This window comes from Giraffa tippelskirchi, chromosome 5 (assembly GCF_054371585.1).
Source record: "Giraffa tippelskirchi isolate mGirTip1 chromosome 5, T2T-mGirTip1v1.2.pri, whole genome shotgun sequence".
Lineage (NCBI taxonomy): Eukaryota > Metazoa > Chordata > Mammalia > Artiodactyla > Giraffidae > Giraffa > Giraffa tippelskirchi.
Window position 1 is genome coordinate 1833397 of NC_137279.1, and position 22015 is coordinate 1855411.

Sequence of the window (22015 nt, forward strand, 5' to 3'; positions counted from 1 at the left end):
TCCAGTATTCTTGCCTGGACAGTCCCACAGACAGCGGAGTCTGGTGGACTACAGTCCCTGGGGTCGCAAAGAGTCGGACACAACTGAAGCGACTTAGTATATGCTAATTTTAATTTTTTGAGGCCATCCATACTGTTTTTCGTGGTGGTTGTACCATTTTACATTCCCAGCAACAGTTTACAAGCATACCAATTTCTTCATGTCCTTGTCAATACTCATTTCCTGCTTTTTTTTTTTTTGGATATTTTCTATCCTAGTGGGTATGATGTGGTATCTCATTATAGTTTTGATTTGGTTTTCCCTAATGACCCATGATGTTGAGCATCATTTTATGTGCTTATTGACTATTCTTATATCTTCTTAGACATGTGCTTTTTACATCTTTTTAAGTCACCTGGCACATTTGACCTGATACAGTCTTTATCTGTACATTCCTTCTAGACTAAGGAAATGAAAATACAGTTTTGTCTCTGAAATTCATAGTATCCACCAGAGGGCCTGGCACCTCATGGGATCTTAGCACATATTTGTTGAGCAATGACTATAAGGTCTTTGAGGTCAGAGATTTGTCCGTAGCTGCTTGGGAACGATATCTCAGTGAAGATCAGGACCTAATGTATGCCCCTGAGAAGTCACTTTCCCATGGAAGGTCCTCATGTTTTTAAAGCCTGTTTGTAATCTGTGCAGTCTAAATTTTATTTATTTATTTTATTTTAGCAGATAATTTTGGAAACTGTTGCATAAGAAATGGCTGGAAGTCAAATGAATGTCTAAAGAAGAGCTTAACATTTCTTCAGCAACATTCTTTTTAAAAATAACTTTCTGCCACCATGTCAGCTCCCACTGCGCACAGCAGAAATGGCAGCGATCTCCTTGGCATTCCTTCCTCCACGAAGACGTCGTCACTGCGTGTCCTCCCCCAGGGCAGCAAGCTGAAGCTGCATTCGAAGTCGGACTTGTCCGAGTGTGAAAATGACGATCCATTACTGAGATCTGCAAGGAAAATCAGAGACATCAACAGCACTTACGTTATTTCTGCCTGTAAGAGAACAGAAGACACACCCCTCCCTGTTAACCCTGTGGGGAGGTTGACACTTCAGAGGAGAGCGACCAGGAGCAAGGAACCCTCTTTGCTTGGTCGTGAGTCGGGAGACGCAGCTGTGAGAGCGGCAGAAACACGCCTTGCGTTACAGCGTCGGACGAAGACAGATTGTGTGGACAAGTGGAAGGGGACGCAGAATGTGGGCAGCAAAACAGGAAACAGTCGGCCTTCACCAGAAACTGGTATAAATGTAAAGACTGTAAATGGTGATAAAAACTTGCTTGTTGCACCTTCTGTGCCTTTAACTCCAGCCCCAAAAGACCTTGAAATGAAGGCTGATGGAAAATGCACAGCGACGCATTCTGCCCTCAGTGGGGCAGGTGAGAACGTTGCCCTTAAGTCCCTGCGTGAGCGAGCGCCCGCCGGTTCCCAGAGTCAGACGGAAGCTGTTCGGGCAGCGCGCTTGGCGACGAGACCTACTGAGAGCGGGTTAGAGATCAAAGTGTCAGGAGCAGGGACTGCGCATCACAGGGGTGCCGAGAAGGAAGCCGCGAAACTTCCACGTAGATGTGAGAGCTTGGAGAAAAGGACACCGTCGAAGTGTACTTCAGAGCCCAGGTCGACACCCAGGCGTGGGGTCCTGCAGCCTCGGAGCCCCGCTGCCCTGGTTCCCAGAAACCGCAGGCCCAGCCTTCATGTCAAACAGACGCCCCAGAGCTCTCTGCTCGCAAGTCAAAGGGAGAGGGCACGTGGAAATACACTCCTTGAGGAGGAAACCGCACTTCAGAAAACCTCCGCAGAGACAGACCCCCTGAGGGTGGAGAACAGCCAAGTGACGGTGGCGGTCAGGGTCAGGCCTTTCAGCAACCGGTACGTTAGCCGCTTCTTATCCAAGGCCAACCTGGTCAGCGTGTTTGTGGGTCTTCATGTCCCTCTGCTTCCCTGCCCTGGACAGTCCTGAGGCTCTTCCTGAGTTCCCTTCCCTTATCACTAACCCCACATTTTCACCAAAACGCTCACAGCCCTGCGGCATCTGCCATAACTGCTGGCCATTCAGGCTCAAACCAGGGGTCTGTCCACACTGCAGAGTCACCATGCTGCATTGCTTCAGTCACGCTGGGCTCTTGACAACCCCGCGGGCTGTAGCCCGCCAGGCTCCTCTGTCCATGGGATTCTCCGGGCAAGAATACTGGAGTATTCTTGGAACTTTTCTGGGCAAGAAACCTGGCATTCCGCCTTTCCTTTGAGCAGTGGCACTGCAGCTGCAGAGCTAGATTTGGGAACCCAGTGTTACGGTGTGAGCCACTCTGCACGGTCCGCATGAAACCAAAGAGCCGTCTTGCCCTGGAGGAACACTGTACTTTAGTTTGAACTCCTTATTGTATCCTGTGGAAATGACACTCAGAATAATTGCATTAACGATAGTTTTCTCTGCGCTTCTTTTGAAAGAGAGAAGACTGAAGAAGCACCTCAGGCGGTCTTCCTGAACGGGGAGGAAATCGCTGTGCGGCACCCCGGCACCCAGCAGGTGTACAGCTTTGCGTACGATCTTTCCTTCTGGTCCGTGGACGAGCGCCACCCGCGCTTCGCGAGCCAGACGGCTGTGTACCAGGCACTGGCGGCCCCGCTGCTGGGACAGGCCTTCCAAGGCTTCAACACCTGCCTGTTCGCGTACGGCCAGACTGGCTCTGGAAAGTCATACACGTAAGTTGTGTCGTGAATCCGACTGTCCAGAAGCATTCGTATCTTCTGTGAGAAGAGCACAGTTTGATAGAATATCTTTGAAACTGCACCGCTCTGGGTTCAAGTCTCACCCATTTCCACCCCAGTTCTGCAAGCTGCTTCATCTCCGGGCTTCTGTTTGTGCGTGAGATACTGTTTACCTCGTCAGTATCACTGGCGCCGCTTTACTGTAAATTCTCTCTCTTGTGTAAACTGATGCCCAGAGAGGTTATTTTGGAAGTCGTGTTGTGAGAATCACAAGCAAGTCATCAGTGGTGTGGCTCTGCTATCTGTCCTGGGAGGAAATACCTGAATTTTAATAGTAGCTGACGTTTATCGAGTTCTTACTATATTCCAGGCCCTGTGCTAGAAGGCTCTGAATTAGATAGTTCTTACTTACCCCACTGTATAGAATAGGAAATTTAGGTTTACTTTCCCTGCAAAGAATTTTAAAACCTAATTAGTTTTACTCCCCCCAACTCATAATGTATTTTCTAGGATGATGGGCTTTAGTGAAGAACCAGGAATAATTCCAAGATTTTGTGAAGATGTTTTTGCTGAAATAGCAAAAAAACAAACCCAAGAGGTATGTTCTCATGGTCTCTGAAAGCCTTCTTATTCGAGTAGAAAACAGTCAAACCAAGTTAAAATCAGAGTCGTGGCCACTAAGGAAGTCCTCAGCAGACGATGTGCTTTCTGGTCCCTCTCCTCTGGGACGGTGGTGTGGGGAGCAGGTTCCAGACGTGGGGTGGTTCCTCCTGGTGGGTAGAGACGGAGGGTCCTCTCTGCCGTCTTCTCCGCTTCCTCGGCTTTATCACCTGTGTGGATGGTGGGACTAGGTGTGCCGTGGCTCCACCCCGTCCAGCGAGTCTGCAGTCGGGGGCACACGCCCCTCCCTAAGGACCAACAGGAGCCTGGGGAGCGGCCTGTAGACTCAGCAGGGTCGAGGTCCCAGCCGCTCGTACCCTGCCCTGCCTCCGGGTGCCCACGCCCTCACCTGGCCCTGTGTGCGGTCAGCTGTCTGCCAGGCAGCCGGCAAGACCAGTTTTCCCACGTTGCTTGATGATAAGAGCCCCCCGGAGTGTGTCAGGGGCAGCCGTGTTCACGTGTGCGAGTGTGTGTGTGCTTGCTGAAAAGCTGCTGGAGATTCTGCTTCGGTTGGTTTAGAAGGTAGCCCGGGAGTTTATAATTTTCCTACAATTCTGGACATTTCCTGTAAATGGAGTATTGTGCAGCCTGAGGTTCATGAGGCTATAGCATGTATCGACTCTTCGTTCCTCCTTGTGGCTCAGTAGTATTCCATTGTATGTATACAATACATGCTCTTTATCTGTTCATCTGTTGATGGACACTTAGGCTGTTTTTATCTTTTGGTTATTGGGTTGGCCAAAAAGTTCATTTATACCATCTGATGGAAAACCCAAAGGAACTTTTTGGCCAACCCACTATCTAGTGCTGCTATGAATATTGGTGTACAATTTTTATTTGAGTAATTTTTATTTGAATTTATTTGTAATTCTTTTGGGTAGATGTGAAATTGCTGGGTTATATAGTAAATCTATGCTGAACCTTTTGAGGAACTGCCAGCGTTTTCCGTGACACCTGGACCATTTTACATTCCCACCGGCAGCCCTGGAGGTCCCGATTCCAACTCTCACCAGCTTCGCTGTTTGCAGCTTCCGTGATTGCAGCCGTCCTCGTGGGTGTGAAGTGGTTTCTGACCGTGGCTCTGGCCTGCTTTTCCCTGCTGACCTGCGGTGTTGGGCACCTTTTCTTGTGCTTTTTGACTGACTGTGCATCTGCTTTGGAGAAATGCCTGTTCATTCCTTTGCCTGGTTTTTAATTGATTGCTTGTCTTTCTGCTGTTGAATTGTAAGAGTTCTTTCTATGGAGAGGTGTGAGTGCGTGCTGCCTGCTAAGTCGCTCAGTCGTGTCCAACTCTTCGTGACCCCATGGACTGTAGCCTACCAGGCTCCTCTGTCCGTGGGATTCTCCAGGCAAGAATACTGGAGTGGGGTTGCCGTTTTCCTCCTCCAGGGGCTCTTCCCCACCCAGGGATCAAACCCGGGTCTCTTGTCTCCTGCCTTGGCAGGTGGGTTCTTTACCACTGAGCCACCTGGGAAGCCCTTATATGGGGATCCTAGAGCCTTATGAGATCTGATGTGTAAGAAATCCAAGGACTTTCAGATAAACTGTTGGCTGTTTCTGCTAGGTCAGCTACCACCTTGAGATGAGCTTCTTTGAAGTCTACAATGAAAGAATTCATGACCTTCTCATTTGTAAAGGTGAAAATGGGCACAGAAAGCAAACGGTAAGATTTAAAAACTTATTTTTAATTTGTTTTTATTGATGCATAGAATGCTGTTAGTTCTCAGGATGATACATGGCTTCATTATTGCAGTGCTCTTATATGATAGCAGATGCTTCGACATGCAGTCTAACTGCGTTGCCGCTTACTGAATAAGCTGACCATTATTGTTAGTGGACATTAAAAGAGTTATTAACGGTAATCTCATTTTACTTAAGCAAGTATTGTGTCAATATTAAAGATGAAATATTCCAAGATTTAATTGGATCACACATGTCAAATATAAAATGCCTAAAAGTCTGTGAAGCCAAAAAAAAAGTAGAAGTTTAAAAAAACTGCCTTGTTTTTGAAGAATATGTATTTCACTGGATTATTTAGCAAGCTGATGTCTTATAGATAATATTTTCTGTGAAACTTTTTAAAAAACTGCTATTATAATGAAAAGATTTTTAGTTTTGAAAAGAACCATGGAGATTGAGAAGCTACAATCTCAAGAGGTCACTTGCTCAAAGTCAGGCAATTTGCTTTTGGTAGCATCTAGAGACTTAAGCAAAACTTGGCATTTCCTTCTAAGATTCTATGTGTTTTGAAATTTCTGCTCATAAAGTGTAAAATGTATAATGTAAAACTGAAAAAGACGTTAACTGAAATTAATTGAATGTATTGTAGAAAGCTACTTAAAAGCACATGAACAGTAGCTATGGCAGGACTTCAGAATAACAAACCTGTTAAGACATTTGATGCCCTAGTAAATATACTGTCAGACACTGCGAATGTGACTGGTCTGTGATCCTGAGGCCGTTTCCTGGTGCCTTGCAGGTGTGTTTCTGTGAGAACCTTTCTGTTTATTTCTGGGCAAAGTGGAGACAAGTCTTTTTACTGTAGACTCAAAATAAAGAAAGAAAAAGATGATTGGAAGTCCATTTTATATAGAATATTTGCATTGTGCTGACGTGGCTTGTGTTTGCCCACAGCTGCGAGTGCGGGAGCACCCGGCCTCGGGCCCGTACGTCGAGGGCCTGTCCACGTGAGTGCGGTGGGTGCGTGGGCGGGTGGGCGGGGCCCGTGCACGTGAGTGTGGCCGGGTGGGCGGGGCCGTCCACGTGAGTGGGGGCGGGCGGGTGGCTGGGGCCGTCCACGTGAGTGCGGCGGGTGGGCGGGGCCCGTCCACGTGAGCACGGCGGGCACGCGAGTGGGTGGGGCCTGAGTGCGCGTGGGTGGGCGGGGCGTGCGTGTCCTCAAAGCGCTCCCAGCCTGGCGGCGCTGCGTCACCGCTCACTCTTCTGGCCTTGGTGCTCCCCGGTGGTTAGACGGCCCTCGTCTTTCCAAGTGGAGAGTTAGCTGCTTCTCGTGTTTCTCTCTCACTGCGCCTGTGAAGGCTCTCATAGAAGACTGATCACACCGAAGGGGAGTTACCTGACTTTCATCTGACTTCTCTCCCTTTTCCCCTCTTACCCACAAAGTTCAGCCTTCCTTCTTGAGCCACTGGTTTTATCTGTCCCTTTAGGCCTAGGAGGGGAGAAGGCCCCGGGTTCAATGCTTAGAGTTAGGAATATACTGAGAGTCATTTGTTTGGCTTTCAGCTCCAAATGCTTTTTTTTTTTTTATATATAAATTTATTTATTTTAGTTGGGGGCTAATTACTTTACAATATTGTAATAGTTTTTGCCATACATTGACATGAATCAGCCATGGGTTTACATGTGTTCCCCTTCCTGGACCCCCCACCCACCTCCCTCCCCATCCCATCCTTCTGGATCATCCCATTGCCCCGGCCCTGAGCCCTTCCAAATGCTTTTTTAAGGGGACAGAAAAGTGGTGAGAAAAGATTTAACTCCATTTAGTAAATCTGGAATTGTGCTGAGACCCATGACACCCGCAAACCCACATCCATGTGAACCTGTACTTGTATATACAGCTTTATCCAACCACACCCTATGTGTGTCTATGGGTACCTATACCAACATACGGGTTAAAGTATATCTTTTGGTCTCATGACTTAGACTTGGAAGTTCCAATGTTCAAATGCTAAGGTTCTTCATTATATTAAGAAAAATCATATTTTTAAAAATTAGGTAAAATTAAAGCATTATATTTTATTTCCTACCTTTTAGAATGGAGAAAATAAAAGACTCTGTCAGAATCAATATAATAATATCTATTCCATTGTGATATCCATGGAATAATTACGTAATTGAAAGGTGGTTGTTTTATAAGAGCAGAAGTGTGACTGATCATCAGTAAAATGGATTTTGTCTTTTTGCTTTTTTAAAATAGGAATGTTGTCAGTTCTTATTCTGATATCCAGGTAAGGTTGATTGTATTTTGTCTTCTCTCCACTAGATAGAAAGATCAGAGTCATAAATACTCATGAGAATATTTCCCCTTACTTGCTGTTCTCATAAATAAAAGGTTAATCTTGTTAATTTATAATCAACTGATTTTGTTTGTATAAATTTTAATAAAAATTACTCTTCTAAACTAAAAATTTAAATTGATTATCATGTCAGTTTAGAGTTGTAGAAATAACCTTTTCAAGGTATTATCTTGTGATTCAAGTTTCTGAGACAAAAAAACCCCCACAACTTGAAAATGGTAATACAAATGATTAAATAAATATGTATTGATAATTTTATTTTGCAAACTGATTATTGGTGTGTGTGTATGTGCTTGCTTCACTGTTGTTTACTTCGCCCCAGTCGGCACCGTCTGAGCTCTGGCCTGCCCTCCTCCCCAGGTCTGGCTGCAGCTGGGCAACAAGCAGAAGGCCACGGCCGCCACCGGCATGAACGACAAGAGCTCACGCTCTCACTCCGTGCTCACCCTGGTGATGACCCAGGCCAAGGTACGTGTCGCTGAGGACTTTCCTGGGAAAGATGCTCACAGTATTCAAGTTTCATGTTGTCCTTATCTTCTCCTTTAAATCAAAGGTAAGGGCATGGTCACATAAGTATGTAACATAATTGGGTTTTAGGACATACATGTAGTAATTCTGAGTGACTTTTGGCATATAGGGAGTATGTTTTTCTCACTGTTTTACAAATCAGTAACATGATTATTAACTTATGATATTGATATTATCATATCAATATATAGTAATATATTATCAGTAATACATACTTGTATTTGAAAAAACATGTCAGAAAGTAAAGGTTTTAAATAATGCAGGGACTTCCTTGGTGGTCCAGTGGATAAGACTCTGCGTTCCCAATGCAGGGGGCCGGGTTTGATTCCATATACTGCAGCTAAGACCCAGCGCACCGAACCCACTGAGCCTTCTCGCTCTAGAGCCTTCATGCTGCAACTTGAGAAGCCCATGAGCCAAGGTGAAGACCTGGCACAGCCAAAATAAGTTTAGCCATAGGTTCCACTGCTCAGATAAACCCCAGCAGTTTGGTATCGGTTCCACCACCGCTCAGATAAACCCCCTCAACAGTTTGGTATATAATCTTTCAATTGTTTCACAATCACACATCACAAATTTACAAAATCTGTAACAATTTGATGCCGTTAAAATGATTTGCAAAATACTGTTTTTCATAGCTACATAGTATTCCTTTGACTACTAAAAGTCCTCAGGTTTTTCTCTGCTGTTGCACATTTATGTTGCTTTTAAACATTTTGCTACTTCAGTGCTGAGGTAAACAACACTTGCACAAATTAAGCGGTTTCTCTATTTATCGTTGTTTCCTTCATGTAACTGGGTGTTACAGGTTTTTAGCCTCTGAAGTTCTTTCTTTTCTTCTGGCATAGTCCAGGCACTGCCCGGTGTGCTCTGATAAACTGTCACAGATTCAAGGAAGCAGAGTTTCTGTATCCCCTGTGTCTGTAATCCTGTGTTACTTTCTGTTTTGCAGACTTATGGTGATGACAAGTCATGAAAGAACTTATGATGTATTATTCTAATGCCCTTTTGCTCCAGACAGAATTTGTGGAGGGGGAGGAGCTGGACCACAGAATTCGGAGCCGCGTAAACCTCGTGGACCTGGCTGGCAGTGAGCGGTGTTCCGTGACTGGGACCAGTGGGGAGCGTCTGAAGGTAAAGTGCCCCCCTCGTGCTGGGGAGCTCAGTCCTGTGCTTTGTTTTTAGGAGATTACAAGCTCAACATACTTAACCAAAAAACCCCTCTCTGAACCTGCACTTCATAGACTGTGGTCTGAAGCTCAAAAAGGGACCCATAGTTCTTGGTTATGATTGCTTTTCAGAAACAGTTAGTAGACTTTGAATCCAAAGGAAGTTGGTAGATTCTGAAAGAAAGTATTTACTGAGTAATTACCAGTTCAGTTCAGTAGCGCAGTCATGTCTGACTCTTTGTGACCCCATGGACTGCAGCATTCCCGGCTTCCCTGTCCTTTACCAACTCCCGGAGCTTACTCAAACCCATGTCCATCAAGTTGGTGATGCCATCCAACCATCTCATCCTCTGTCATCCCCTTCTCCTCCTGCCTTCAATCTTTCCCAGCATCAGGGTCTTTTCCAATGAGTCAGTTCTTCACATTAGCTGGCCAAAGTATTGGAGCTTTAGCTTCAGGATCAGTCCTTCCAATGAATATTCAGGACTGATTTGCTCTAGGATGGACTTGGATCTCCTTGCAGTCCAAGAAGACTCTCGAGAGTCTTCTCCAACAACACAGTTCAAAAGCATCAATTCTTCTGCGCTCAGCTTTCTTTATAGTCCAACTCTCACATCCATACATGACCACTGGAAAAACCCCAGCTTTGACTAGGTGGGCCTTTGTCGGCAAAGTAATGTCGCTGCTTTTTAATATGATGTCTAGGTTGGTCATAGCTTTTCTTCCAAGGAGCAATTAGGCAAGAAATGTATTTTGTGAAACAAATTTATTCTGGAGCAGTTACGTTTGATTAAAATGTTTGATCTTGTCCCCAGGAAGGCGTGAGCATTAACAAGTCGCTGCTGACTCTGGGCAAGGTCATCTCTGCACTATCTGAGCAGGCTGGTGGGCGGAGTGTGTTCATTCCTTACCGCGAGTCTGTCCTCACATGGCAAGTAGCTCTTGAAGAGTAAAGAACTGTACAAGATACAGTGAGTAGTGTGGGCAAGGGACATAGACCAACTTCATGTAACTCTTGCATGGATTCGAGAGCCAGGCTGCCTGGACTTGACCTTGATAGTCCTCCCGCCTGTTTCCTCATCTGTAACAGCGGGTGTATGTCAAGACCTAGCTTTTAGGGTTGTGTATGTATGTGTGCTCAGTCGTGTCTGACTCTTTGCAGCCCCTGGACTGTAGCCCGCCAGGCTCCACTGTCCATGGGATTCTCAGAAAAGAATATTGGAGTGGGTCGCCATTTACTCCTCCAGGGGATCTTCCTGACTCTGGGACTGAACCAGAGTCTCCTGCGTTGGCCAGCAGATTCTTTACCACTGAGCCACCTGGGATGGGAGGGTGAATGATGGATGTAGAAACTCTTGGAGGCTTCCCAGGTAGGGTGGTGGTAAAGAGCCCACCTGCCAGTCAGGAGACATAGGAGACACACAGCTTCGATCCTGGAGTGAGACGATCCCCTAGATAAGGAAATGGCAACCCATTCTAGTATTCTTGCCGGAAAATCACGTGGACTGAGGAACCTGGTGGGCTACTGCAGTCCATTCATGGGGTTGCAAAGAGTCAGACACGGCTGAGTGACTGAGCGCAGACACACACAGAAGCTCCTAACACGTGGTGTGTGCTGTGTCAGTGTCAGCCTCTATTACTGTATTTACTATTATTAGTGCCTGATGTGTGAGCATCTGTGGTGTCAGCAGACACACCACTGTGTGTGTAAATTGAAGCTTAGTACACACTGGCTGGTTCAAAAAGTATTTTCATTAATGAGTGCGTATGTAACTTCAAATATGTTACATTCAGATTACATCTGTATAGATTTAGTATTCAGTTCTAAGAAGGACATATCTCTCCTTGACAGCAGTATATCTTTATACTATATTATATTGTAATCGCCACCTCAAAACCTGTCAGAAAACAGTCTGATTTTCTTTAACGCCTCTTGAAAATTAAGAATAACTTCTGAAAGTTGAGACTGATTCATTCTGCACTCGTAAAGATAAGCTGTTTTTCCCTCTCAAATAAGGCTTTTGCATATATTAGTAACAGAGAACAAAATTTGTGTTTATAATGTTCATCCATCATTTTCTGCACTTCCAAGCAGGTGCTTTGAACCATCATGGTGGCTCCAGAAACCCAAAGATGACCAGACGTGGTCCCTCCTGAGGCAGCTCACAGTCTAGTGCAGGGACAGGAATTTCACTAAATTCACTAAATTTCACATTTTAAAATCTCTGCACAGACTATCGTTTCACAAAACAATTCGCAAAGCGTGAGAGGGAATAAAGTGCTCAGAGACCTAAAAAGAGCTGCAAGTACCAAACAAATTCTACGTGGTACTTGAGTGAGGAGTAGAACTCCGTGTTGCACTCTCCGTGAGTGTGCTCCGTACTGCCCGGAAACTGTCACTGGGTCGTTGCAGAGGCGAAGTCTGACGTGGCCATTTTCCGCCCAGGCTGCTGAAGGAAAGTCTGAGTGGAAACTCAAAGACCGCCATGATCGCCACGGTCAGCCCGGCGGGCAGCAGCGCGGAGGAGACGCTGAGCACGCTGAGGTACGCCGCCCAGGCCCGCAGGATCGTCACCGTCGCCAGGGTCAACGAGGACCTGAGCGCCAGGCTCATCAGAGGTGGGCGCCCTCCTGAGGCTTGAAGATCGCTGGGCGCGAGTTTCGTCTCAAATACTCACTTCAGCCATGAAAATAAGCGGTTTAAGAGAGTTGAGGGTTTTCCTGTCACGCTGGCTACAGCAGCTCCTCATCGCCATCCCACGCTGCCGGGAGCAGGGAGGAGGACCGGAGATGCGGCGGGGCCGGCGGGGCTCTGTGGGAGCCGTGACCCGCCCTGGCTCAGCTCTGCCCCCTCACCCAGCCCTCCTCCCTCTGTCCCTCCCTCGGCAGGCGGCTCGGGGCGGACTCGGCCCGCAGGGCTCCGTGGTGCCTGGAGCCCTCCGGTGCGGGCTGGCTCCCGCTCAGTCTTTCCCCATTTGCATCCCCTCTCTTCCACCAGTGGGACCATTTCCATTAAACATAAGTCTTCTGAATTCCAGCTTGGAAAACCTTTGATCTCTCTGTCCCCAGTCTTTATGGGTACGATGTGCTGGGGCAGGACTGGTTCACACCTGTCGTCTCATCCCACGTGATCGTCCCAGACGATCCCGGTCCCTCTCAGAGGGGCCCTGCGTTGGACAGTACATTTCGTGGCCATCCTGCTAAGAGGGAGGGAGTTCATTAACACAGGAGTGGTTTTTCAGGTTAAAGCTAGGTAGGGATTTGTAAGTAATTAAAGTAAAATTTCGCTTAGTAGTTCTTAAGACTTCAAATAGAAGATTGGACGTTCATATCTAGTAGACTGTGTATCAGATGTTATTAATCAGGTCTCTTTTTACAAATGTTTAGAATTAAAAGCAGAAATTGAAAAGTTAAAAGCTGCCCAAAGAAGCAGTCAGAACATTGACCCTGAACGATATAGACTCTGCCGGCAAGAAATAGCATCGTTGAGAATGAAGCTGCATCAACAGGAGAGAGACATGGCAGACATGCAGAGGTGGGCTTCGGGTGCCAGGTAGTCAGACCCTGTGCTGCCGGGGCTCCCTGGGCTGGGGGGTGGGGTGGGGGCTCCCTGGGCTGGGGGTTGTCGTGGACAGGGAGGTGGGGAGGCTGAGGAGGCGCCTGAGTCTGTGTTCACTCCTCCCGTATGAGTGGAGCAGCTCATCCCAGACCATGATGTTTGAAATACTCCTAAAGGGGTTTTCTAATTTTTGTTGATTACCTCTTGAGTCTTAATCGTTATGTATCTGGATATTTTTAACACTTTTAAACTCTTTTGTTTTTCTTTGAAAAGAATGTGGAAAGAAAAGCTTGAAGAAGCTGAAAAAAGAAAACTTCAAGTAACAAAGGAGTTACAGGTATCATTTCAGCTCTGTTAACTGATTTGAAAATTTGTAAAGAGATATACCAGTAAATATGCAGATGTAATTTCTCAAATGCTCATTGTATACTGACTGTACAGAGCAAAATCTTAGAGGGAATCCTCGTGAGGAGCTTTAAGATTGAGATTGTGATGGCTTAGAGCCTATGAGCTGGTTGGAAACTTAAAATACAAACAAACTGTCTAGTTCTCTTCATGTTGGTTCAACAAATATTAAATGTTTATGCTGTGCCAGGCTTGGGGAAGCCAAGGTGAACCCAGAGAATGTGTGACCCACAGGGAGGTTTACTGAAGTGTCGTGTGATCGGACGGGTTAAACCATGCACGCTGCCATCTGTTAGGTACACGATGGTGGACACTGGCTGTGGCATGTGAGTTACCCTAATGCTATGGCAGAGGAGCTGGACACAGGAGGGAGTAATTCTCTGTGATAAGGGCGGTCACTGGGAGGACTTTGAACAGAAAGGGATAGCTAAGCAAAATCTTGTACGATGAGCAGGAGCTTGTTGGCTACCAAAGTCAAAACGTCTAAGCAAAGAAACACCATGTTTAGAAGCACAGAGGCGTGATGCAGCCTGATCCCTGAGAATTAGGAATAGATGCGTGGCTGCAGGGACAGGTCAGACTGGAGAGAGAGGCACAGCTGGGCCGCGTCGCAGTGAGGACCGGTGGGCGGGGCCACGGCGAGTTTTAAGTGGAAGGAGAGGGACGAGCAGCCTGTGTGTGGATGGTTCTCCTGGTGAGGGTGTGAGAGAGGATTCAAGGGAGGGAAGACTAAGGCCGGGAAAGAGACCCATCTCGGAGCCATGGCTGGGGTTACGGGAGGAGGTGACGAGAACTCGGGGCAGGCGGTGGGGTGGGCTGGCTGGTGGGGGGCTGGGTGCAGGGGCTGGAAAGGAGGGAAGCTGACAGGCTCAAGAGGGTTTTCCTGAGGTGTGTGTAGAGAGGGAAGGGGGAAATGGTGTGCAGGTTTCTGAAGGGTGTGCCCTGCATCGTGAGATCAGGAGGTTATTGTCAAGGTGAGGGGACCCGGTGGTGGCCGCAGAGATGCGGTAGCAGGACCTGACCCGCTGTGGACGGCTGCGGGTGAGGACGGGTGCATGGAGACTCGGTGGTGAGGGACACAGGGTCAGCGTCACTCTGGGAGGCTTCTAAGAAGTATGCTGGTCACACTTACGGGGCTGTCACAAGGAGAAGGTCTAAGAGACCATTAATAACCGAGTTACATGTCCTGTGACTTTCACGTTTAACGCAGACCTTTCATTTTAGGTGGATTTAACAGGTTCATGCTCCTGATCACGGTTAACTCTTTCTCTGACTTGTACTAGAAAGCAGGAATCACCTTTCAAATGGACAACCATCTGCCAAACCTGGTCAATCTCAACGAAGACCCTCAGCTGTCGGAGATCCTGTTATACATGATAAAAGAGGGGACAACCACAGTGGGAAAGTACAGACCGAGCTCCAGCCACGACATTCAGTTGTCAGGGGTGCTGATCGCCGACGACCACTGGTAACGTTCCTCCAGATCCTGCCCACCTTGCAGATCCCTTCACACGCATCTGCATTCACGCTGAGGCCCTGGTTAACTCTCAGAGGGCGTCTGTTAGCCAGGAAAGCAGACGGTCGGGGCATTTTGTGAGGACGGCAGGTCAGCTTCTCTCCTGTGAGACGTAATGTATGAGGAGTGTTGCTGTGTTTTTGTTTTGTGCATGTGATGTGGCCGAGGGATTATTTCTTGGAGTTATAATCTTAGGCGTGAAACTTGTATCCATCATTTCTGGCAGGATCTTTGGTTGGATGATGAATTTAAGCTTTTGTTCCTGTGAGTGGAGCGGTGCTGTGTGTGCTGTTGGGCTGATGGTTTATGTGAGCTGTTCAGCTCCATAGTGTGTTTTCATGATTCACCTCTGTTGATGCGCTTGCGTTTTCCCGGCTGCAGAGTGTCACATGGTATGGACTTACCTGTCTATTTTGTCGGTAGACGTTTGGTGGTTTCTCACATTTCACTCCCACAGCACTGCTGTGACACGTTTCCTGGTACAAATGGGTAGAGTGTCCCTGGAGTAAGGTCAACAGGCGACACAGGGCCCTTGGGGCGGCCTGGCGCCTGGGCCCTTCTGTTTGCCCTGCGTGCCGTATGAGCATGGCGACTTTGTACTTACCATGTCATGATAATTCCCAAGTTTGGGAAGCAGCCCTAAGTGTGTCTAGGAGGGGAGAGAGCAGCCTGCAGGATATGTGCAAATTCACTTTTATGAGGTGGTTTCAGATTGCTTTCCAGAAGGTGTGTCAGCTCTGCTGCAGCTGGCACTGAGAGTTCCTGTGACCCTCAGATCCTTGCCAACACTTAGCACTGTCGGGTGGACGCGAACTGGCGTCTCGTTGGGCGTTCGTTTGCATTTCCTTGACTAGTAATCTTCACATATTTTGGCCATTTTTGCTTGCTCTTTTGTAACTTGTTTGTAACTTGTTCATGTCTTTTGTCCATTTTTCAACTGAATTGTTTTTTCCTTCATAATTTGTAGCAGATCTTTCTACGTTCTGGTTGGCAGGCTTTTGTGAGTTTCATGCGTTGTAAATAGCTCATTTCTAGCAGAAGTCTCGTCTTTTCTCTCTCTTACGGTGCCTTTTGATGGATCAAAGTTCTTAGTGTATCACACAAGTGAGTCTTTTCCTTTATGGTTGCCAGTTTCTGTGTCTTGTTAAAACCCTTTCTGTATTGAGGTTATAGATAATCTCCTAAATTATCTTTTAGATGTTTTCAAATTTTGCTTTCACATTTAAGTCCTTAAGTAGTCTGGAATTTTCTGTTTGGTGTGAAGTAGGGATCTAAATTCATTTATTTTCCCCGTGAATAACCAATTCTACCAGTACCATATCTTAAATAAGATGTAGTTTGTTTTTTTTAATGTGTTCACTCAAACATCTCTAAAGCCATCAGTGAGCTTTCCCACCAGTATCGCCTGGTCTTAGTTATCTGAGCTCCACGGTGTCTTTGTACCTGGCGCGGTTCGGCTCCTTGATCTTCAGTTCCTCTTGGTCTTCTATTAATTAACTGTTTTCTGTAACAAATAAGCCCAGTATTATTTACACTTGTGGCAAAAGTACAGAACATGCCCCCGAAGAGGGAAGGGTCCAGCAGGGGGCCAGGAAGTCTCCCACTCACCGGGCCCTTGGTTTTAGTACATGGGTCAGTGCTTGTAGGAATTTTTATGTATTTTCCTTTAACGTTTCTGTATTCTTTTTTCATTTTGGGAGGAGAGGGGTTAGTATTTTTTTAAGTAGTTTTAATCATAATACATACAATGAAAAATTTTCCCACCACTGCTGGATAGAATTGTTAGAGAAACCAGGCTGTTTTCACGAAAACTTCAAAATCTAATTGAAGGAAAATAAGGGGATTCTTCTACGTTACTATTGTCATAAACCGATAGGAGCCTTAGCACTGAAGGAACATCCCAAGGAGCATCATGTGTACTGCCTTTTCTTCTTTGTCAGTCCGTCCATCTCTGTAACCATGGGCACCCTGTCTTCACAGCACCATCACCAATTCCAATGGGACCGTGAGTATCGTCCCGGCTGGGGAAGCGAAGACATACGTAAATGGAAAACTGATTTCAGAGCCCACGGTGTTACATCATGTAAGTTGGCTGCTGCTGAGACACGAGAAACTGTTTCATTTTGGGCAGAGGATTCAGTTTTGCTGAGCCCGGTTCTCTCTGTGAGATCAGCAGAGAGCGAGGTGAAGGACACTCGGGCTCTCACATTCTCTTTCCTGGTGTTTCACAAATCGCCTGCCTTTGTGCAGAGACCAGCCCCCGGGAGCTGCCCACAAGCAGCACCATGACATGTCCCCGGCAGAGCTGGGCTTCAGTCAGAGCCCTGGCCCTGCCAGCTGCCGTTTGACCTTTGAAAAGGGATTAAGCTCAGGTGACTGTGTCAGCCTCCGCAGGCACCTTAGTGGTGACATTGGGGGAACAGGCGTAAATACTCTGCTGCAGGCAAAGCGAGGCCTGTGGTCCGTTGGTGTGTGTGTATCTGTCTCTCAGGGAGGGTTCAGAGAGGGCTGCTGGAAGAATTAGTTTCTGCCCGGTTCTTCATGTAGTGTCTGTAGACAGTGAGCTCAACCAGTGCTGAGCGCCATGGCTGTTAAGCTCTGTGCTCTATTAGTTTCCTCATTCCTAGAATGGGGCTAATGACAGGCACGTAGGCAGCCTGTCTGCCCCAGTTCTTGGCACGTGGACGCTGCGATAGCTTTCGGTGAGTGATGTCGGACGCGTGGTCTCCGAAGAAGATTCAGCTTCAGGACCGGGGATGAGGCTTGACCCTCGAGCTTTGGTGAAGCAGAGTTTTATTAAAGTGAAAAAGGGGCAGAGAGAGCTTCTGACAGACTCAGAAGGGGGCGGAGAGTACCCCCCTCGCTAGTGTTAGCAAGGGAGTCACATGCTTTTTAATTACCTATTGGAATAAATGAAAAGAATGTCTCAAGGTTGTAAAGGTCTTACTAGATCCACTCCCATAGTTTACATTTTAAGGTAACAGGATTAGCCAGAAGGTTTTCAGAAAGGAGAAAGTGTCCTCAAGCAGGATGCATCGTTGTTACATAATCCTTAGTAGAGTTTAAGCTGAGTTGTTTGTTGTGTAATCATCAGTTCTGTATCATCATGTGTGTGTTCAGTCACACTCTTTGTAACCTCCTGGACTGTAGCTTCTGTCCATAGGATTTTCAAGGCAAGAATACTAGAGTGGGTTGCTGTTTCCTCCTCCAGGGGATCTTCCCAACCCAGGATTGAACCCATGTCTCTGGTGTTTCCTGCATTGGCAGATGGGTTCTTTACCAGTAGTGCCACCTGGGAAGCCCAGTTCTGGGCTTAAAGAAAAAAACATTTTATGTGATTAAGAGCAAGGAATGTAGAGAAAAAAATGATGTTTGTCCTTTCCTCCTCCTTGAGAATTCCAGACCCCTATCTCCTCTTCGAGAGCCCCAAGCCCCTTTCTCCTCCTCAGGGACCCTGGACTTCTTATCAACCTTTCATAAATGTTAGCTGCTGTGATTCTTATGTTTATCATTAGTGATACTAGACTGTATTGAATTGTTGAGCATGACGATTTGTCCCATGGGAATTTTTGGTTCGGACTCACCTCCAGTGGTCAATTTTTTGTGTGCTTTAGGGTGATCGGGTGATTCTTGGTGGCGATCATTATTTTAGATTTAATCATCCAATGGAAGTCCAGAAAGGGGAGCGGCCACCTAGCAGGGAGAATCCTGTGAGCAAGGGCCCAGAAGACTTCGAGTCGGCCAAAAATGACTTGCTGACGGCGCAGAGGTTACAGTGAGTACTTGTGTGTGTAGAGCGGAGTGGCTTAGAAATAGGCGAATTTTCATCCTTTTATATTTTCCGTCTATATTTTGTGTAAACAGTTCTCGAGCTAATAGAAATTTAAGAACGCTTTTGGCAGAAAGTCAGAAATTAAAGTTCTGAGGTTTGAACTTTGGTTTAACTGGAAACATCGTATGTAATACAGTTGAGAGCTCTTCTAGTGTGTGAAGGCTTGACAGCGCACCCTGGGACTGTTCGCTGCCTTGCAGGCTTGAGGCAGAAATAAAGGAGGCGCAGGTGAGAGCCAAGGAAGAAATGATGCAAGGAATCCAGATCGTGAAAGAAATGGCCCAGCAAGAGCTCTCCTCTCAGAAAGCTGCATACGAGAGCAAGATCAGAGTGCTGGAGGCCGAGCTGGTAGGAGGCCGAGCCGTTCTCCGTCCCCGTCAGGGCGTCCCCAGTAAACTTAGGTTTCTAGATGGGCCTGGGGCGTCCTGGGGGAGACGAGGCTCTCGGGGAAGAGGAGATACTGAGGGGCTCCGTCCCCTCCTCGGGCCTCGGCTCTCCTGTCTGTTGGATATTCAGCTTCCCTGCACCATCCAGGGGCCAGCGCTCGGGAGGGTGGGCTAGTGGTGTGGTCAGCCTGGACGAGGTGGAGACGCTCCTGGGCCCCTTTTCCATCCGTGAGTCAATTTCTTGTGCACTGATTTTAAAAATGGGACTTTGGAAATTTTTTGATGTTGTTTTTCAAGAATTGCTGTGTATTTTTGCCCTTTTTGTGTGTTAGTTGCTTAGTCGTGTCCGACTCTTTGCGACTCCATGGACTTTAGCCCACCAGGCTCCTCTGTCCATGGAAGTCTCCAGGCAAGAATACTGGAATGGGTTTCCATTTCCTTCTCCAGGGGCTCTTCCCGACCCACGGATGGAACCCTGGTCTCCTGCATTGCAGGCAGACTCTTTACTGACTGATCTTGTTTTTGAAGAATTGGTCTGTACTTTTGCTGTATTTACTTTTTACTATTGTTGCTTAAAGAAAGAAGAATCTCAGAGGAAAAAGATACAAGAAATAAATAACCAAAAGGCAAATCACAAAATTGAGGAACTGGAAAAGGTAAAGCAGCGCTTTGAGCAGGAAATTCATGTCAACAGAAAGCGGCTGGAAATGGAGGCTCTGGCGACAAAGCAGGTGACTTCATTATGTAGCTAGTGTGACTGGAGAAAAAGCTGGATTTGAGAAACATATGTATGTTTATCCATTTGTTTATGTTTGGCTGTGCTGCATCTCCACTGCAGCGAGAGGGGCTGCTCTCTAGATGGGGAGCGCGGGCTCCTCCCTGCAGGGGCTCCTGTTGTGGAGGGAGGGCTCAGTAGTTGTGGCGTTGGGCCCAGCCGCCCTGCGGCACGTGGGGTCTTCCCGGACCAGGGAGGGAACCCGTGTCCCCTGCACTGGCCAGCGGATGCTAACCACTGGACCGCCAGGGAAGTCCCTGGATTTTGTTTTAAAGAACTTAGTCTCTGTTGAGGGCGATGTCAAGCTCCAGATCTGAGGGTGAGGGGGGTCTCCCGGCCGAAGGGTCCGTCCTTCCCCATCATCACACCATCACACGGATGCCAAGGGACGCTGTGGCACAGGGCAGAGGGGGCGCTCCTATACTGGTTGCGTCCTGGTGCCAGGACGGGAGGAGCAGTGGACAGGACCCGGGCCACCGTGGGAGCTGGGGCATCAGCGTCCCTCGTCTCTCTGAGGGCGGAGGCGTCTTCTGGGCAGTGCTCTCCAGGTGCTGGACCAGGAGCCCAGCATCGCCTGGGGGACGTGAGATCCTGGTGCCTCCAGCACTGCTGGGTCAGAGCTCTGAGGGGGGCCCCGAACCCCTTATGAGCGGCCCTGGAGCGGGTGCCACTGATCCTGGAGGGAGAGCCCCTGCTCTCATCTCCACTTCGACTTCTTGTGCCTTAAAGTTTGACTCTCAAGCGGCAGTTTTCTTTCTTTTCTTTCTGAGTTTATAGTGGAGGTGGGGGTAGAGAATATACCATCAGTAACCTAAAAATACCCCTAGAGCTTGGTGAGAACAGTGTATCAGCAGCTCTACAACCGGAGCGGCTAGTGAACCGCCTCAGAGAGTTTTAAGAACAGTTTACATCTTGAAAAAATCACTAGTGGGCTCTTAGCTTATCAGTGTCAAACGGGGTTTTTAGGTGTTGTTTTCATTTAACTTTAATTTAGTCAAGAGTGTGGGCTTTTTTGAGTAGTTTTTTTCCCTGAAGATTTTTATACTCCTATCAGCGTGAAGAAAAAGATTAATTTATGTCATCAGAAATTCCTCCTGATTTTGTGGAGGAAAAAAAAATTGTTTTCTAAAGATACTGTATAAATCGTTTTTTAAAAGCCTTTCATGCTTAATAAAGTGCATCCTGTGGACTGAGAGTTGTGCAGTGAGCTGCCGTTACCGGTCTGGTTCACGGTTCCTCTCTCTGCATGCTCTTGTGTACGGCTCCACGCGGATGAACTTCACCCAGGCTTTAGAAGACCACAGGGTTCGCCACGCGAGAATTCTGGAAGCTCTAGAGACAGAGAAGCAGAGGATTGCTAAGGAAGTGCAGATTCTACAGCAGAGTCAGAGCCGCAGGGACAGAGCCTTCACAGGTGAGTGCAGGATGACCGTAGCAGGCGTTCTAAACTGTGCCTTCTTTCATACGTGTGAACTGACTTCTCTGGATCTAGATAAATTTGTATGAGCTATTTTAGAATATTTAGTTACATAATCAAACAGTAAACAGAATTCCAAGTGTTATTTTCATGTGTATCATGTTTTTTAAACGTCTTAATCTAATTCTGTGGAGAAGGCAGTGGCACCCCACTGCAGTCCTCTTGCCTGGAAAATCCCATGGATGGGAGAGCCTGGTGGGCTGCAGTCCATGGGGTCGCTAAGAGTCGGACACGACTGAGGTGACTTAGCAGTAGTGGTAATCTAATTCTCAATTCTTATTTTATAAGAATTACCTAAGTTGTGTGTAATCATTGCACACATCACTTTTTTTCTTACTTGGAAGTTATTTTTTTGTACATTTCTACATTCCTGTGTACAACACAGCATATTTTCAATGTAAATTTTTTTTTTAATTACAGAAAATTTCAAATAAACTATGAAAGCCCAGAGATTGTTTCAGTAAACCCTTACTTTTCACCATCTTCAACAATTCCCCGCACAAGTGCAGTTTTGTTGCAGCCCCTGCTCAGTCCCCTGCCTCCTTGGAGTGTTCTCAAGCAAAGCCCAAACAGCCAGTCACTTGATCTGCAAATACGTCACTATGTGTCTCCAAGTGAGATAAGGCCTCTTTTCTCTGTCACTCTTTGAAGCTTAACTCTGATATTGTTATCACAACTAAAATATTAGTATTAGTTTCTTATACTCATTAGATATCTAGTCCATATTCAACTTTCCTGGATTATTTCATAATTTTTAAGATACATTTGTTTGTTTTGTTTGGATCAGCGTACAAACGTGGTCCATACCTTGTGTTTGGTAGGTGTGCCTTTAAGTCTGTTTTAATCTGTTGACAGGCTCTTCCCTTCTCTCTCTGTCCCCTTGTGACTTGTGGACGGAAGCAGCCAGGTTGTCTTCCTG

General features: G+C 46.9%; 1 protein-coding gene across 3 annotated transcripts in view; it reads left to right on the top strand.

The window, feature by feature from the left end:
* Nucleotides 1-22015, top strand: part of KIF14 (kinesin family member 14) — a 40490-nt gene that overhangs the window by 3969 nt on the left and 14506 nt on the right. For 2 of the 3 annotated variants that reach the window (XM_081491995.1, XM_081491993.1), the window contains 18 exons: nucleotides 718-1912; nucleotides 2492-2746; nucleotides 3263-3350; nucleotides 4977-5075; nucleotides 6047-6099; nucleotides 7350-7380; nucleotides 7810-7917; nucleotides 8995-9111; nucleotides 9962-10077; nucleotides 11593-11765; nucleotides 12534-12681; nucleotides 12979-13042; nucleotides 14394-14578; nucleotides 16607-16709; nucleotides 18241-18401; nucleotides 18659-18806; nucleotides 19423-19575; nucleotides 20907-21033. In XM_081491995.1, coding sequence (XP_081348121.1) covers nucleotides 831-1912; nucleotides 2492-2746; nucleotides 3263-3350; nucleotides 4977-5075; nucleotides 6047-6099; nucleotides 7350-7380; nucleotides 7810-7917; nucleotides 8995-9111; nucleotides 9962-10077; nucleotides 11593-11765; nucleotides 12534-12681; nucleotides 12979-13042; nucleotides 14394-14578; nucleotides 16607-16709; nucleotides 18241-18401; nucleotides 18659-18806; nucleotides 19423-19575; nucleotides 20907-21033 — 3211 coding nt within the window. In that variant the 5' untranslated portion in view covers nucleotides 718-830. The remainder of the gene's footprint in view (nucleotides 1-717; nucleotides 1913-2491; nucleotides 2747-3262; nucleotides 3351-4976; nucleotides 5076-6046; nucleotides 6100-7349; nucleotides 7381-7809; nucleotides 7918-8994; nucleotides 9112-9961; nucleotides 10078-11592; nucleotides 11766-12533; nucleotides 12682-12978; nucleotides 13043-14393; nucleotides 14579-16606; nucleotides 16710-18240; nucleotides 18402-18658; nucleotides 18807-19422; nucleotides 19576-20906; nucleotides 21034-22015) is intronic. The other variant, XM_081491994.1, reaches the window with a different exon arrangement.